Consider the following 16101-nt stretch of genomic DNA (forward strand, 5'->3'; position numbering starts at 1 on the left):
ACGGAGCAGTCACACTGGCCAAATGAACTGGACTTTAGCGTTGAAGCGTGCTTGGGCACGGTACGGATGGCCAGTGTGACCGCGCCCTTAATTTGAGCAACAAAGAGAAACAAGAGTGTCAAACGTAGAGAGTGCGCTGAACAAGCAAGACGGGAAGTTAGACACCAATACTACATTAAAACATCCGGTTAATTAAAAAAAAAAACATTCCGTTTTAACGGCTCAGAAAAATGACCGTTTGTGTGTTTGTTTATGTGTTTATAAGGTTTATATAGAGTTTTATACCACATACATCATATTATCTTGCACTGTCGCCAGTTAGTTTGTTAAATTATCGCGGGAATTCCTTTGTCTCGGCACTGCAGCTGACGGCTGTGCTCTGCGAACGCAGCCGGTGGGTGTTGTCGGACGGGGTTGCACGCAGCCGAAACGGACCGGACACGCAATGCACACTTATCCGGTCGAAGTTCGGTGTTAGTCTGACAGTTTTGAAATATGCTGCATCCATGTGCTCCTGGTCCTGGTTTCCAAGTTGGGAAGTTTTTTCCGACTTCAATGCGTTCACGTGATTTCAGTTTTGGAAGTCTGAATGTGGATGCTACGAAGAAGATGTGAGGAATCTCTCTGTTACAAGTTATATTTGAGCAAAAAGTTATTGTGCACTACGTGAATTAATCATAAGTATATTATCATTCACAAAACATGTTTCGTCCCCAAATGTGATGACAAATGTGACGGAAAGTCGAGGTCCAATTGGTCTATTCGTGAGGTGTCGGACACATAGGAAAAACGAGTTTCTGAGTTATGAAAAGGTACATAAACTCCCCACTCAAGTCGGAGAAACACCTCTGAAACTAGAACAAAATTAGGTGCCTGACTTGCCGACTTGACGTCATCACATGGGGGGCAATTGGTGGTGTTCATGTAGTCTGTACGCATCGGATCACGGATCTTAAAAAAACACATCCGGGAAAAGCTGTGCAAAGGCCTTTATCCTATTAAAGAATAAACTCTGTTTAGCTGCTAGATGCATAAATATCAGACTTACAAACAAATAAAAAATCAACAGAAGATTCACTAAGTGACATCTCATCAATAAATCACATATCTTTCTTTTTTTTAACCATGTGTTATTGTAATTTATCATTTGTATTTGATTTGATTTTATCCACAGTTACTTAAAATCAAAATGGACAACAGCAAGTTTGTGGTTCTCCTGATAGCAGGTAAGATGACCGACTGAATATAAATCTTTTTTTATAAAGTTTAATTCAACACACACATCCTCATACTCACTCAGACACACCCAGCAAACTTTACCAAAAAAAGAAAACAGCAGATGTGCCTTTAAATGTAAAGCTCCTTCTGACAGGAATCATTTGCCAGATAACAGAAGAACAGCTACCCCTTTTCTTACCTTTGAAAACACATTATAGAGCTTAACAGTCACCACCTACTTTTTCTGCTGCTCTGGGTCCGTAAGTACATTTCCCGATTCAAATCTTCCATTGACATTACATAAGAGCCTTACTTTAAGAGTTTTAAGCCTTGAACCAAGACAACAAGCTACCCCAATACTCGTGACTAAAGTATATGCTTCGGCGCCAAAACTGCATTTAAAAACTGAGAAAAGGGCAAAGGTACAAGACTGTGTACATAATTTTTGTCCAGAGTCAAGGAACTACCCTACAATGCTACAATTCATTAATCAGACGCTTTTATCCAAAAGGACGAACATCAGAGAGTAAAAACAACATAAGCAAGGATCTAGAAAGGAGACAACGTCAGTAAGTTCAAACGAAAAGCTTTAAAGATCCCATATTATGCCCTTTTTGGGGTTTGTATATTTAATCTATGTACCTACTTTTGTACGTTCACAATGGCTAAAGTTCGAAAAAAGTGTCTGTTTTCATGTACTGCTCCTCCTTGCTCCCTCTATGCTCTGAGTCCGTCAGCTACGCTCTGCTGAGCCCCCACTGCAGAGCCCCACGTGGGCCAAGTCTGCTCTGACTGGTCTGCTGATCCGCTCTGTCGTTATTGGTCAGTTGCTCAGCACGCTTCTCGGAAATTTCAACATGAGCTGCAGGGCTTGCCACAACGAGCCAATGGGCTTAGATCAATGATCTCACACTGACAATGACGCCGCAGTGACAATCTTTTATCGAGGGGGACTAGAACCGAGCGTTACATGCAGCTAATGCTACAGCTAACAGGAGGACGTAGGAGAAGCCACATTTCCACGGACTTTGAATTTTTGCACATAGATGTGCCTAAACATGCACAGGACACTTGGAAGACACACTAAAGGGCATATAAACCAGAAAAAGCATAATATGGGACCTTTAAGTCTGATCAGACACACACGTGCTGACAGGCAATGCAAATATGGAAAGCACAACATCTACAGCTGTTCTTGAGAGCTCTAATCAGCATCAAAACCAACCTATAATCGTTGTTATCAAACAAACAATCGTTATCATCATCAATAATATAAAAACTATCGTCATCATCATTCAGCTGGGTCTTTAGCTTTTTCTTAAAGGTGTAAAGGGACTCTGTAGATCGAGTTGAACTTGGAAGTTGGTTCCACCACTGGGGGGCGAAGGAGGAGAAGAGTCTAGTTAGAGTCTTAGGGCCCTGTTGTGAAGGTTGGCTCAGACGCCTTTCATTGGCAGAGCGTAGTGGGTAGGTAGTGTAGACTACCCATCCCACAATCCATTGTGAATATAGTTTCTTCTTAAATGTAACTTCAGTCTTTGTTATCATGTTTATACTGTGTTTGTGGTAGTTTGTGTTGTTGAATAAATAACATTCACGACATCATAATAAAGGTTATTGGTACATTTCCTGTTAGCTAACTAACCAACTAGCCGGCGAGCAAAACTACTCATTTGCATATGGTGCTGAGGGGCGGTAGTCCTTTTCCCCCGATAACGCAAATGAATCATGTCTTTCTTTAAAGCCAGGTTGATATCAGACAAACTTGTGTCTCCTACAGGAGCATATACCATCGTTTCCCACTCGGGTAGCTCGTGGTCAGTCTACCTGTGATGGTTATGACATTATGTCTAATTATCAAATTGGCTATGGAGAAAATAATTGGGATTTTTACTTCCTGAGCCACACAGTTGAGCCCTATTATGACTTCTTAAATCACCATGACAACAGTAATGTCTTCCTGCCCCCTTAATCATGAGGCTTCTGCTTGTAACCTTTATTATCATCATCAGTAGTACCACTACTGTCGATACTATCAATGTTATTAGTTTAATATGTGATGTGAAATCTAGTTCTTCTCACTACACTGTGTGGGTGTAGTGGCGATACGGGAATAAGGATGGGTTGGTGCATGAGAACCGTTGTTTGTGTTGCTGAATGTGTCTGTGCCACTTGTGTTGTATGTTCTGTGTTGGCCCCCCCCCTAGCAAACAAGATGATTCATCATTTTGAAAATATTCCCTTTCTCCCCAGGTTTCTGCGTTCCCTCAACATCCCTACAAAACGCCTTCTTTTTCATCTCAGAGGCGATGACGTGGGATGATGCATTTCTGTACTGTGTCTCTCACTACATCGATCTTGCTCAAATACTGAGCCTAGACAACGTGACCACAATGATGGCGACTCCAACAAATGGATACACAGGAGAGGCCTGGATTGGTCTGTACAATGACTTTTCTGAATGGACCTGGCTGAATGGACAACCACTGACATATTATAACTGGAGAGATAGTAAGCAAGGGAAACTCAACGGAAATGAGTTATGTGTGGCCATAGGAAACCGAGGTCTCTGGGAAGCTAACACCTGCTCTCTTTTGAAATATCCAATTTGTTATGATGGTGAGTATGAGCCTTATTATTAAAGTTACTTGGAGTTTTCGAGGATCAAGAACAGACGAGGTGTCCATTATCAGGAATTAATGGATGACGTAGAGGTCCATTAAAGGAAGAATATGCAATTTTTTGATTGGTTGTTTTGAAACCAAAACTGCATTGTTGTGTTAACATGCTAATGCTAGCGATCGTATCTTCACACTGCATGTAAATTTACACAAAATTACCGTGATCTAGAAACCCTTACATGACATTCAAATATGCAGTGAGTACAATATGTTATTCTTCTTTTCTCTAGTCCCTCAATTAAACAACTTTAATATGCAAGGGGATGAGAAGAAACAAAGTGAAGCTACGGCTTGGAAAGCCCCGGAAAGCATCACAGACAGCGGAACTCGGGTGTCAAACTCATTGTAGATAGTCATGACACAGAGTTATTTTCAGAGGATAGACTTGATTTCTGCTACATTTAAGTGTGAAAAATCGCATATTCTTCCTTTACGGTGGAGGTCCATTAAGGTGTAGGTTCAGTCCGCAAAAAAGAAAAAGGCTACAATAATGGCAGCATGAATGGCCCATCGCTTATTTCCATCCAACACTTTGGAATCAACAACATCTTACACAACCACTCAAACACAGAGTTAACTCTTGAAATCTGAGCGACAAAAATAAAAATAAACCAAGAGAATGCTGCGCCGTTCAGCTCACCCCATGTGTGGAGTTTATAGTCAGTGTTTCCCATTCATTAACTAGACTGTGGCGGCCCGCCATAGTCTAATCTGTCCAGCCATACACTAATCTGTTCCGCCATAGTCTAATTTGCCCCGCGAGCATCAGGGAATTATTATCAACTAGGCTATAAGAACATTTAAAGTTTTTTTTTCTTTTCCAAGAACATTTAAAGTACAGTTTACCCCATTAAATGTGATGTGTGGCTGCAGTAGCCTATACCGGAATGTGTGATTGTTTGTCCGTTCCCTAAAACGGACCGTACCTTGTTTACCTCCTGCAGAGTGTTACAAGTGTTACTTTTCAATTGCTGCGCAGGTTTCGGAGGTTTTAAACACAATCAAAGACGTTTGATCACCCTGTCAGACAAAGCAGCATAACTAGTTGTAAACCTAAATATCGAGATTCTAGTTGAATATTCTTCTAGAACCTGCAAAACAAATGAAAGAGCGGAACAAATCCATTTCGCCTAAAGACGCCGCGCAGCTCCGCTGCTCACCTGTTGTCTTGAAAAACTGCACTCAAAGTTTACTTTTAAGTCTAAACATTATATCAGACCAGAGAGTTACTCTTCCTCATTATGTCAAAAACGTGCATTTAAAGATAAAGGTTGGTCCGCAGACTGCACTTGAACGGGATAGAGAGAGAGAGCTATATGGGCGAGCGAGAGTCCGGGAACGTGTCATTGCGCATGTAATTGGACAAACAAAAAGTTAAATTGATCATTGCTCTACAGTTTACATGTTAACCACATGGCAGACTGCAGTTTCTGTTAACAGACTGATGGCGTCCAAACTGCTCAATGTGTGCTGAGCGGTCATCTGTCTCTGCGTCTGCACGTCACCCTCCCTCCTTATTAAAAACTATAAAAACTGGTCATAAACCGTTTGAACGTTTTGATTTTGAAATGTTCTTAAATTGTTTGAGCTGCTGTTAATACTCTCAATATTTATAATACTGAACATTACAATTAATTAATAAAATATGATTTTGCGCAGCAAATTGTATGACGTCATCAAATAGAAGCATGTTGTGAAGGAATAATCCAAAAGTGGACAAGAGGCTGGAGAGGAGCGACAATCATAACTGAAAGAGGAGTAGGAACAGTATGCCTTCTTGAGGGTCTCAATGGGCCAAACCTAAAGCCTTTAACTTCCATGGGCATTGGATTTTATGTTTTGACAATTTCTGCACTACAAGAGCACAAAATTGTTCAAAGAGAACAAAGTTTTTCATACATTTAGCCTCTTAATTTTGCACAAAATTGATGCATGTAACTTGTAATGTAAAAATATTTAAACTGATAATCCACCGTATGTATAACTATATCTTTCACCTTTTCATTGTCTTCATCTAAACAGGACTGGATTACCAAATTGGTCCCAAAAAAATGAGTTGGAACAAGTCTAAAGCTTACTGTAACTCACAAAATTCAACTCTGGCCTACGTCCCCAATGAAGCTGAAGATTTACGTATCCATCATCTGATGCCAGATGAGTCAGTAGGGTGGATTGGCCTCTACCAGGCTGAAGTCTGGGTTTGGTCCAAACCAGGAGGAAACTTCTCATTCCAAAACTGGAGGATCGGTCAACCTGACAACCGGGATGTAGATAGTTGTGTAGCTGCACAGGTGTCAGATGGAACCTGGTTTGACGAGGGGTGCACAGAAAAACAATTACCTTTTTTCTGCTCCGGAGGTAGGAATCACCAAAGCATTTCTCGTGTTACTTTTAAAACATCCTGGAGTTGTCTGTTGCAGAACTTCTTTCTTTGAACACAGCACTGATGATATATTGGTCAGGTTTAATGTTGAGTTAGCATTAGCATTATTTTCCCGATGACACGCTTCAGTTCAACATGTAGGTTTAACAGTGGAGTCAGTCATATAGGGTGTGCATTTTCTCAAACCTGCAAATCGGGACACAAAACCATGTGCACACTGGGCCTGTCGGGATTGAGTCCAGGGTTTGTTTTTTTTAATTGGGGGTGACAGCAGCAAGTTTGAAGGAAAGTGGGACAGAGCCAGTAGATAGGGAGGAGTTTACTGTTTAGATAATGAGTGTGGATAGGGTGAGAAGGCAGGCCTTGACAAGACAGGAGGGGTTGGAGTCCAGGTCTGTAGTGGAGACAGGGGAAGAACTGAGACAGGAGGATGGATCCACGGATTGGCGACCTGCTCTGGTCACACAAGGTGGTAGGTAAAGGTTTTCTCCTGAGCAGCCGGTTTAAGTTGGTTATTGCCGTCGTTTGCCTCACTGAAGTGGGTCTTCACAGTGCAACTTCCAGCCTGTACACACCGTTTGTGTTTGCTTGCTTTAATATGCCTTTTTATCTCTGCATTTCCACTGTGGGCAACTGAAAATTGACATTTGCAGTGTGTGCAAAATGCAGCATATTCATAGCCTGGTACTTTTCAAAGGAAGCAGTTACTCTCCTGGAGCTCTATGGAAAACGCTGACATCCTGTTCAGTATGACAGCTCGCCGATCTGTCGTTATGCAGCAGGTCCTGTTAGCAAGATAAACTAAGCTAGCTTAGCAACAGCTGCAACCCTGAGATTGATTGACACATGCACAGACAAATCAGTATGGAACTTTACCTGGTCTTACATTAGTGATGTTTTTCTATTGCTTTAAACAGCAACAGCCTTGGCAATGACATTGATTGACTTGAAAACAGACAAATCAGAGTTGTTAGCACAGCGTATTATTTTGGTTGATTACAACTGGGATAGGGACTGTTCCAAATCGGGACATATTATAGTAAAATAGATATTTGTGGGGACTCCGGAGTCAGTAGCTTGAAAATGGGACAGTCGAATTGGGAAGTATGGTCACCCTAGCTAACTACTAAATCAATAAATGCTGCCACTGGCCTTAACTGGGGCTGCAACAAAAGATTAATCTGTTATTAGATTGCTGATCATCCTATAAATAAACTGATTAAGCATTCGTCTTGGAAATGACTGATCAACCAACAGTCCAAAAACTGAAGATGCAAATCCACACAAAGATGGAACCTTTGGAATAAATGAACATTTAATTATAACATTTAATGTGTATGTCTGTGTATGTCTGTCTGTTGATTGTGATCAGATGCAGCTAACAAGAACCGCAAAATTACAGTGAAGATGAAGGTTAAGTCCAGCGCAGACCTGGAAGATCCAGCTGTCAGTGCAGAGCTGGTGCAACAGGTATAGTTTGTTTTAAAGATGAGTAAAAACTGAGTTGCTGCAGTCCAAGGGGCAAGGTTGTCTTTCTTATCCCTGTGAGAGGGCAATTTGTGTGGCAGTCAGCAGTAAAAACACACATACATCCAATCAATAATCAACATACAACATAAGAACGATAAAGGAAGTAAAAGTCCAATGGACATCAAATACAATAGAGAAAAACAGGTAAAAAAGCAACACAGTTACTCGTTTAAAAAGACGATGGCAGCCAGGACAACTTAATTCCATAGTCTCTTAGTCCTGAATACTGGCAGGCTGAATCTTAAAACACACGCTTTGGGATGACATGTAAGCATTTAAGATCACAGTCATTCTGTCTAAATTTGCATGCAATCTGAAGCTATGAGCAAACTAAAGAGTGCTAGCATTAGCCTGTTAACACAACACTGCAGGGCACAGGTACTTGCAGCTTGAGCCAAGGACACTTTTGTCCGCCGCTTGAGCTAAACCCCTTTGTGCTAACGCGAGTGGAGGGACTTTGGAGGTGTGTCACTGGAGGAGAGCGGAGGCTTCAGTATGGAGGAGGGGTGGCCAAACAGCAGTTTGTTTTCTTTTCATGCTGGCGCTCAAGTGTGACATCTTCTCGATCAAAAAGTCCCACATTCCTTTAATTGAATAATTCGAAACAAACCATCATCCTTTCCTGTGAAGAATGACCATTGAGCAGCTAGATAGTAGTGATGAAGGAAGAGGCAAAGTATGGTACAAATCAACTGCTATAATTTATTTTGCATAACAGCGTCAGAAACACATGATTTGCTGTGGAGTGCGGCTCCCACAAGCAACAACCCCACATAAAGCATCAAACAGCCTTTATAAATATTTCCACTAATTGGAGCAAACCACTTTTCCTCCACAGGGATGTCTGCATTTTATTAACTGGTCAAACAACATGCCACCTTTTTAGAAATATTTTTTTAAATATATAATAAAACTATTTGCCAAATACCTAAAATAAATATTCAATTTACAATAAGATAATACAATCTTAACACCAAACTAAACACCCAACTACGATGCACACTACCCCCTACACTATCAGCTCCTGTAGTCTCTTTCCTGGAGCCTTTGAATAGGTGCTCAGACCCCGGGGACGCATTTGCCCAAACACCCTGTAGAGCAGGGATGTCAAAGTCCTATTGGGTCGGGGGCCGGATTTGTTCAAATGAGACCTCAAGTGGGTCGGACTAATTTTGCCAACATCACTATAACTCAACACATGGATATATAGGCTAATGTATGATTGTATAAAAAACTTTAACATTAAGCAGAGGGGTTAACTGTCATTGCAAACTGCAGGTTGGCACATGGAAATATTTAAATGTACCACATGACAGAAGAAAATATCAATAATTATGTTTTGTTTGAGATTATTATATTATGTTTAAATATTGCTGTTCAAGGTTATAGAAACTTTGACACAGGTTATTCTACCTGCCCTGGGATCAGTGCATTACGAGAGAGAAACTTTAGATCTGTGTGTGTCAGGCCACAGCACAGTTTGCACTCGTTAAGGTTCATTACAGATAAAACCTGCTCACATGAATAAGTTATCACAAACAAACAGAGTGTCTTTGATGCATCTTCGGGTATTTTAGTATTAGGCATTATAAAATGATAACATGTTTCCAAACCAACAGACTTGAATTGATCCTTCAGCGTTGCGCACTGCAGTCTGATCAGCTCCATGTGGAGTGCACGTTCTTCAACTAAGTAAACTCCTTTAAACGACTTTTGATATGAGTCTGGCAGTCAGTTCTTCTACGTGTCCGCACTATCGTAATCTAACTCTGTCACTGACTTTTTATGCTCCATGAATCTGTGTCATCTCCGTGCGCAATTCGAGGAAGTGCGCTGCTCCACGGTGAAACCAGCGAACCTCTGTATGATCAGGCAGCCTGTGTGTGATATCGTTTTTGGATAAGAATGAAATGTTCAGTAATAGTTATATTTTTACGGTCTGATGAAAGCTGGTGATAAAGTCACAACAACAGGCTACTGCATTTAGAAGTGATGTCGCGCTGAAACTTTTAGGTGATCAACACAACACGTTCACCTCTGGGTGACCTAAAAATGAACCATCTGTAATTAAAATCAGTTATTAATTTTAATTTACTGTTTTTACAATAACCAGAGGTAAATCAGGCTCAACGCCGGTGTCCGCAACCTATACTTAGTCTGGATGTGTAGAGACTGTCTGGGCCGTTACGCAGGGCGGAGAGGGTTGTTTTTTATTTGCACAAGCTGCTCTTTGTGGCTCAGTCCATAGGAAGCTTTGTTATCATTAGTAAAACTTTTGTTTTACATCAGTCAAGACGGGAGAAACTGGAAAGAAGTGTGCACAGAACTGAAGACCGTCATGATGCGTGCGCAGTGCAGCAGTTAAATCTCGTAGCTTTGATGAAATTCTGGCAACTTGTGAGCAAATAAAACTAAAGAAGTATCGCTCCTTCGATCTCTCTTGAAATTTCATTCTGTGTCACCTCTCTCAGGTGTTCAGTCTGTTTTCTGATGTGCTGAATTACCAGCGTAATGCAGGAGCAGCTCGTGCGCTTGGCCACTCGTCTTTTTTTATGATACTCCCTGCTGAGAAGATAGTTCAAAGTGCCCCGTTTAATTAATATTTGTATCATGATATCAACCTTTACGTTGCTCATTTTACATAGGTTTTAATACAATTCAGGGAAAATACGTATTACAAATATTTAATTTATAAAAAACCTCAAAATATTTTAAAATACATTTCCCCCTTCTTCCCAAAACGTCTCGCGGGCCGGATGAAACCTGCTGTCGGGCCGGATACGGCTGTAGAGAATACAAGAGACACAGGTAAGTGAGCGCTGAACAAACACTTAAATTGTTAAAGATACACGTGTATTGCACTAATAATATATTGCACAGAAACTACTTAACCGAACGCCAATCAATTAATTTTCCGCGGGTAACGTCATCTCTGTTTAACAGGCCGCTGTCCATCAGATGCGTAGCAGCCTCTGCAGCACCTGGAGGACATGCGCTACACACAAACACGTAAACAATCAATAAGCTAACTTGTGCAAATATATGTTTTCTTTAAAGTGCAGTGTGTAAGTTAATGTGCAAAGGTGCCTAAATAGAGTACCTCTTTGTTACATTTCCTCCTCCCTTTCCCAGTAGGAGCACAGTACCTCACTCCTCTGCTACTCTACACAAACAGTCAGCAACCACATTAGCCTTCCCTAGCCTGTAGTGGACAGTGAAGTCATATGGCTGCAAGGAGAGGTACCATCCTGCAATGCGAGTGTTTGCATCCCTCATACGATTCAGCCACTCGAGGGCCCGGTGATCAGTCTCCAGGAAAAAGTGACGTCCCAGCAGATAATATCTGAGGGAATCAATTGCCCACTTCATCGCCAAACACTCTTTTTCAACTGTTGAGTACCTTGTTTCTCTGTCCAGCAAACTTTGGCTGAGGAACACCACCGGCCTTCTCTCCCCATCTTTCTCTTGCAGGAGCACCGCTCCAAAGCCCACTCCTGAGGCATCTGTCTGCAGTGTAAATGGTTGGTTGAAATCCGGACTGTGAAGAACAGGGTGGGTGCAGATGGCTTTCTTGAGTCCTCTGAACGTTTTGTCACACTCCTCCGTCCAGCGCACCTTGTTAGGGGTGTTCCAACCACTCCACCACCATGGGCACCACCATGGGCAAGACCAAAGAACTTTCAAAGGACATCAGGGACAAGATTGTAGACCTGCACAAGGCTGGACTGGGCTACAAGACCATCAGCAAGAAGCTTGGTGAGAAGGAGAAACTGTTGGTGCAATTATAATAAAATGGAAGAAATTTTAAATAACCATCAATCACCCTCTGTCTGGAGTTCCATGAAAGATCTCGCCTCGGGGGTAAGGATGATCATGAGAAGGGTGAGGGATCAGCCCAGAACTACACGGGAGGAGGTTTGTAATGATCTCAAGGCAGCTAGGACCGCAGTCAGCATGAAAACCATTGGAAACACACTGCACCATAATGGATTTAAATCCTGCAGTGTCCGCAAGGTCCCCATGCTCAGGATGGCCCGTCTGAAGTTTGCCAATGAACACCTAAATGATTCAGAGAAGGCTTGGGAGAAGGTGATGTGGTCAGATGAGACCAAATTGAACTCTTTGGCAAAAACTGGAGTTGTTGTGTCTGGAGGGAGAGAAATGCTGAATTCCAACCCAAGAACAACATCCCCACCGTCAAGCATGGAGGAGGAAACATTATGCTTTTGGGCTGTTTCTCTGCTAAGGGTACAGGACAACTTCACCGCATTGAGGGGCCGATGGATTGGGCCATGTACCATAAGATCTTGGACAAGAACCTCCTTTCCTCAGCCAGAGCACTGAGGATGGGTCTTGGATGGGTCTTCCAGCATGACAACATTCTGAAACATACGCCTAGGGCAACAAAGGAGTGGCTCAAGAAGAAGCACATTAAGGTCATAGAGTGGCCTAGCCAGTCTCCAGACCTTAATCCTTTAAAAGAATTGTGGAGGGAGCTGAAAGTTCGAGTTGCAAAGCGACAGCCTCGAAACCTTCAGAATTTGGAGAAGATCTGTAAAGAGGAGTGGAACAAAATCCCTCCTGAGATGTGTACAAACCTGGTGACCAACTCCAACAATCGTCTGACTTCTGTGCTTGCCAACAAGGGGCACTCTACCAAGTACCAAGTCATGTTTTGCATGGGGATCAAATACTTATTTCCGTCGATCAAATGCAAACTGTCCACTCATATCTACTCCTTATATTTTGTATTTTTAAGTTAAGTTTAAGCTTTAAGTTGTATTTAAATTGACACTTTATATTTAGGTTAATATGTTTCGTCTACTTGCACTGTTGTTAATTCACTGCTCTGTGTGCCTCTGAATTGCCCCCGGGACAAATAAAGTTTTTTGAATTGAATTGAATTGAATTGAATTGAATTGATGACCGGGGCCAGTCCAGTGACTCTCACTTATCCCCAGGATGTCCAGGTGGTCCTCTCACTGAGGACTTGTGCTGTCTTGGTGGTCTCAAACATGGTTCGGACATTCCATGCTCCAATGCACATCTTGGTTTTAGGCCCTAGTAGGCCCTCTTTCGCACTCCTTACTTCCTTTCGGCTTTCATCAGAAGTGGTCATACTGCATAAGAGTTTGGGTTGCCGGGGTCTACAATGGGCCTGATGTCAATAGGATTTCTCATTTTAGTTTCTGTAACAATAGGTTTTTTTACGGGGTTGCGTTGTTAGCGCCACGCCCAACCCCCAACCTGGAGGACCAGGTGCCGCCTTTTGTCTCACTCCTCACCCAAGACCAGTCTGGTATGGTTGAACCTGCCAGGAGCCATAGGCTCCCTCCAGCATAGCTCTCAGGATCATAAGCACGCAAGCCTCTCCACCACGGCAAGGTCACAGCACAGGGAGAGTGATTCAAGATTCAAGATTTTTATTTGTCACATGCTCATACAGATGTGCAGTGAAATGTAAAAGACTGTTCCGCAAGGCCATGCAATAACACTCAAACGTGCAGAGTGGAGAGTGCAGAGTAATTAAATTATTCTTACAATCATGAGGAAGGTAGTCTGTCCTTTTCTACCAAAACACCTGCTAAAATCATACCTGCATGTATTGCCATCAATGGCAGACTACTATTACACATCAGTGTGTTAAAAAGTATCAGTACTAACATGTACTTATTTTGGTTGAAAAGTTCTAATCAAACAGACACACATACAAACACAAAATGATCTTTCAGTCAGTAATCAGCGAGCAAATATCCGGTATTTGTGACCCTATAATATATAATATTTTCATGATAAAATGGAACTTAATTCTTCCCTTTTGTAGATGCAGACAGCATTTGCTGAGCAGGGACTGGATGTGAAACTGATATGGAGGACTCAACCAGTGAAAACACAGGAGCAGCAACAAGAAAAAGGTAATCACAAAAAGCGTCTGCGCATGTACAAACACACGCACAAATTGAATCTCTAACTATCTACATTCTTTCATCTTTTCATGAAGATACTTGTCCACCTGATGAGAGCAACACACAGGAAGATTACCACAACATTTATGATCAATGGTTTGTTGTGTGACATTCAGGGATCATAAAGAATCCACTGTTCATTATTGCTTGTTATTTGTTGAGTTACAGACTGAAGGCAGAAGCCTAGCCCGGGTGTGATCTTGTTTTAAAGGAAGAATGTGCGATATTTTTCACATGAATAGAAATCTAGCATATCCTCTGTGAATGTCTCTATAATGAGGGAGGAGCTCGAGACATCGCTGCCTCCTAAAGGACGTTTTTTTTTTGGCACTGTAACTTTGCTGAATGTAGCTTAGTACTCATCATGGATTTATGTTGGGTCTTGGTAGATAATAATAATATCATAATGTATAATATGATATAACAAAGAGTACGTTCTAGAGCTGCTCTTTTTGTGAAGTGTCACGAGATAATGTGTTTTGAATTGGTGCAATAAAAAAAAAGATAGATCGGTTGATTTGTTTTTGTTTTTATTACATTTTTGGTCTGTATTAAAGGAGCAATGTATAACTGACACCTAGTGTTTAAAATGGGTACTGCAGTCAAAATTCAAATCATTGGAGAGAGGTGACCAAGCCCGCCTCTTCCTCTCTAGAGTCGATGTGCACACAGATTGTCATGTCACGGACACTGTAACTTCAGTGTTTAGCCAGCTCTGCATCAGTCTGTAAACCTTTCTGCCTTCTAACCTCTCTCCATTTTTCAAAAGTATCTCCAATATCCTAGTTTGAGCACGTTTCTGCTCGTAAAGCTTATTAGAAACATGCAGAGGCTTTTTAAGTCGGGTACAATATCTTCTATCTGAATCAGTTCTCTTGCCTGCTTCCATTGCTGCAACACCTGTTGGTTTGACCTGATAACTGCTCTCATATCTGGCAAACCGAGGGGCGTCCAAAACGGCCATGTGGTGGTGCCTTAAATCCGCCTACCTTCTCTAGTCCAAACAAACACAGATCATTCAGGACCACATACTGGCTGCTGCATTGTTGTCAGAGAAATCAGCTCTTCAGCATAGCATGTTTCCTTAACCCTCCTAAAGCCCTAGGATTTGTGTCACACCTTTCACCCTAATGACCCAGAGAAATGCTCGAATAAAGACTGCCATAGCAATATTATCTAGTAATGCATAATTCCAATTTAAATGGATAAGATTATTAACTTCAGTCCTCACCATACATACCAAATATTCATTGTATTTCTGAAATGTAAACCTGTAAATGCAAGTTTTGATTAGAACTTTGAAATGTAGTCAAAATATGTACAGTAAAACACAATAATACAGTGCGTAAGAATCACAGTGTGCAGAGGAGCAAGAGGGCCGCTCCAGCAGAGGTTGAATCAACACCAGCTGGTGATGAGAGGGGGGAAGCTCTGCCTCAAGCGCTGGTCTGTCCAATAGGGGACAACCTGGGAGTAGTCGAGAAAGGCAACACGCCCAGTGCATTCTGGATGTTGAAGTATTTGAACTCTTTGGGCAGAATGGAATGACATGACCCTTTTCTGGAATTTCTCCAGAAAAAACCTATGCGAAACTGATTTGTAATGAAAACTGATGTTTTTTTTAACCAGGCTGTAAACAAACGACATTGGGTGTGTATGTCACTTCCAGGGTGTTTGGTCAAAGAACTGCAGAGTTTTGCACTTCCACATTGGCTTCTTTCTTCAACACCGGAGGCTGCAGCTCAGCTTTGATAAAAAGGGTAATTTGGTCATGATTTGCATATGGAAAAAGCCTTTTGCCATTCACCCGCTTACACACCCAAACTTAATATCAGTAGTGCGTATCTGACCACATTAGCTCTCATCTGGTTAGAGGATTTAAAGCGAAGTTTAAACGTGAAAATCAACAGCCTGGTTTTACACCTGTAAGTATCTTGACTTTATAACAACCAGAGAAGATATGAGATGCAGTTCCGTGATTTATGAGATTTTTTTGATAAGACCAGGGAAGGGGGCAAGCTATAACTGCAAACTTTAAAAAAATTAAGTCAAATGCTTTTTGTCCTTAATTGACTTAAGTGTTGACATTGAACGATAGCTGACACTATATATTTTTTATTACGAAAAAAGAATCCCTGTTTGGATTCATTTATGGAATCATTTTGTTTCTGAAAAGAAAACAACATTTATGTATGATCAATATTTTATGTCTTACATTTACAAACTTCTATACAAGGGTGACATGTTTTATGTCTCTACCTGAAGAATACTGAGGATCATTCACTGCTTCTGTCTGATGGCAAGACATTTGCTGATCAATTGT

General features: G+C 41.5%; 1 protein-coding gene across 1 annotated transcript; it reads left to right on the forward strand.

Annotated features, from left to right (window-relative positions):
* Window positions 1-1176: 1176 nt before the first annotated feature.
* On the forward strand, window positions 1177-14290 carry LOC136179868 (macrophage mannose receptor 1-like). The gene is made up of 6 exons (XM_065958117.1): window positions 1177-1226; window positions 3472-3837; window positions 5922-6257; window positions 7655-7752; window positions 13637-13727; window positions 13814-14290. Exons 1-6 carry the CDS (start codon window positions 1190-1192, stop codon window positions 13885-13887), a joined length of 1002 nt encoding a protein of 333 aa, XP_065814189.1. The 5' UTR covers window positions 1177-1189; the 3' UTR covers window positions 13888-14290.
* Window positions 14291-16101: the final 1811 nt, after the last annotated feature.

This window comes from Labrus bergylta, chromosome 8 (assembly GCF_963930695.1).
Source record: "Labrus bergylta chromosome 8, fLabBer1.1, whole genome shotgun sequence".
Classification (NCBI taxonomy): domain Eukaryota; kingdom Metazoa; phylum Chordata; class Actinopteri; order Labriformes; family Labridae; genus Labrus; species Labrus bergylta.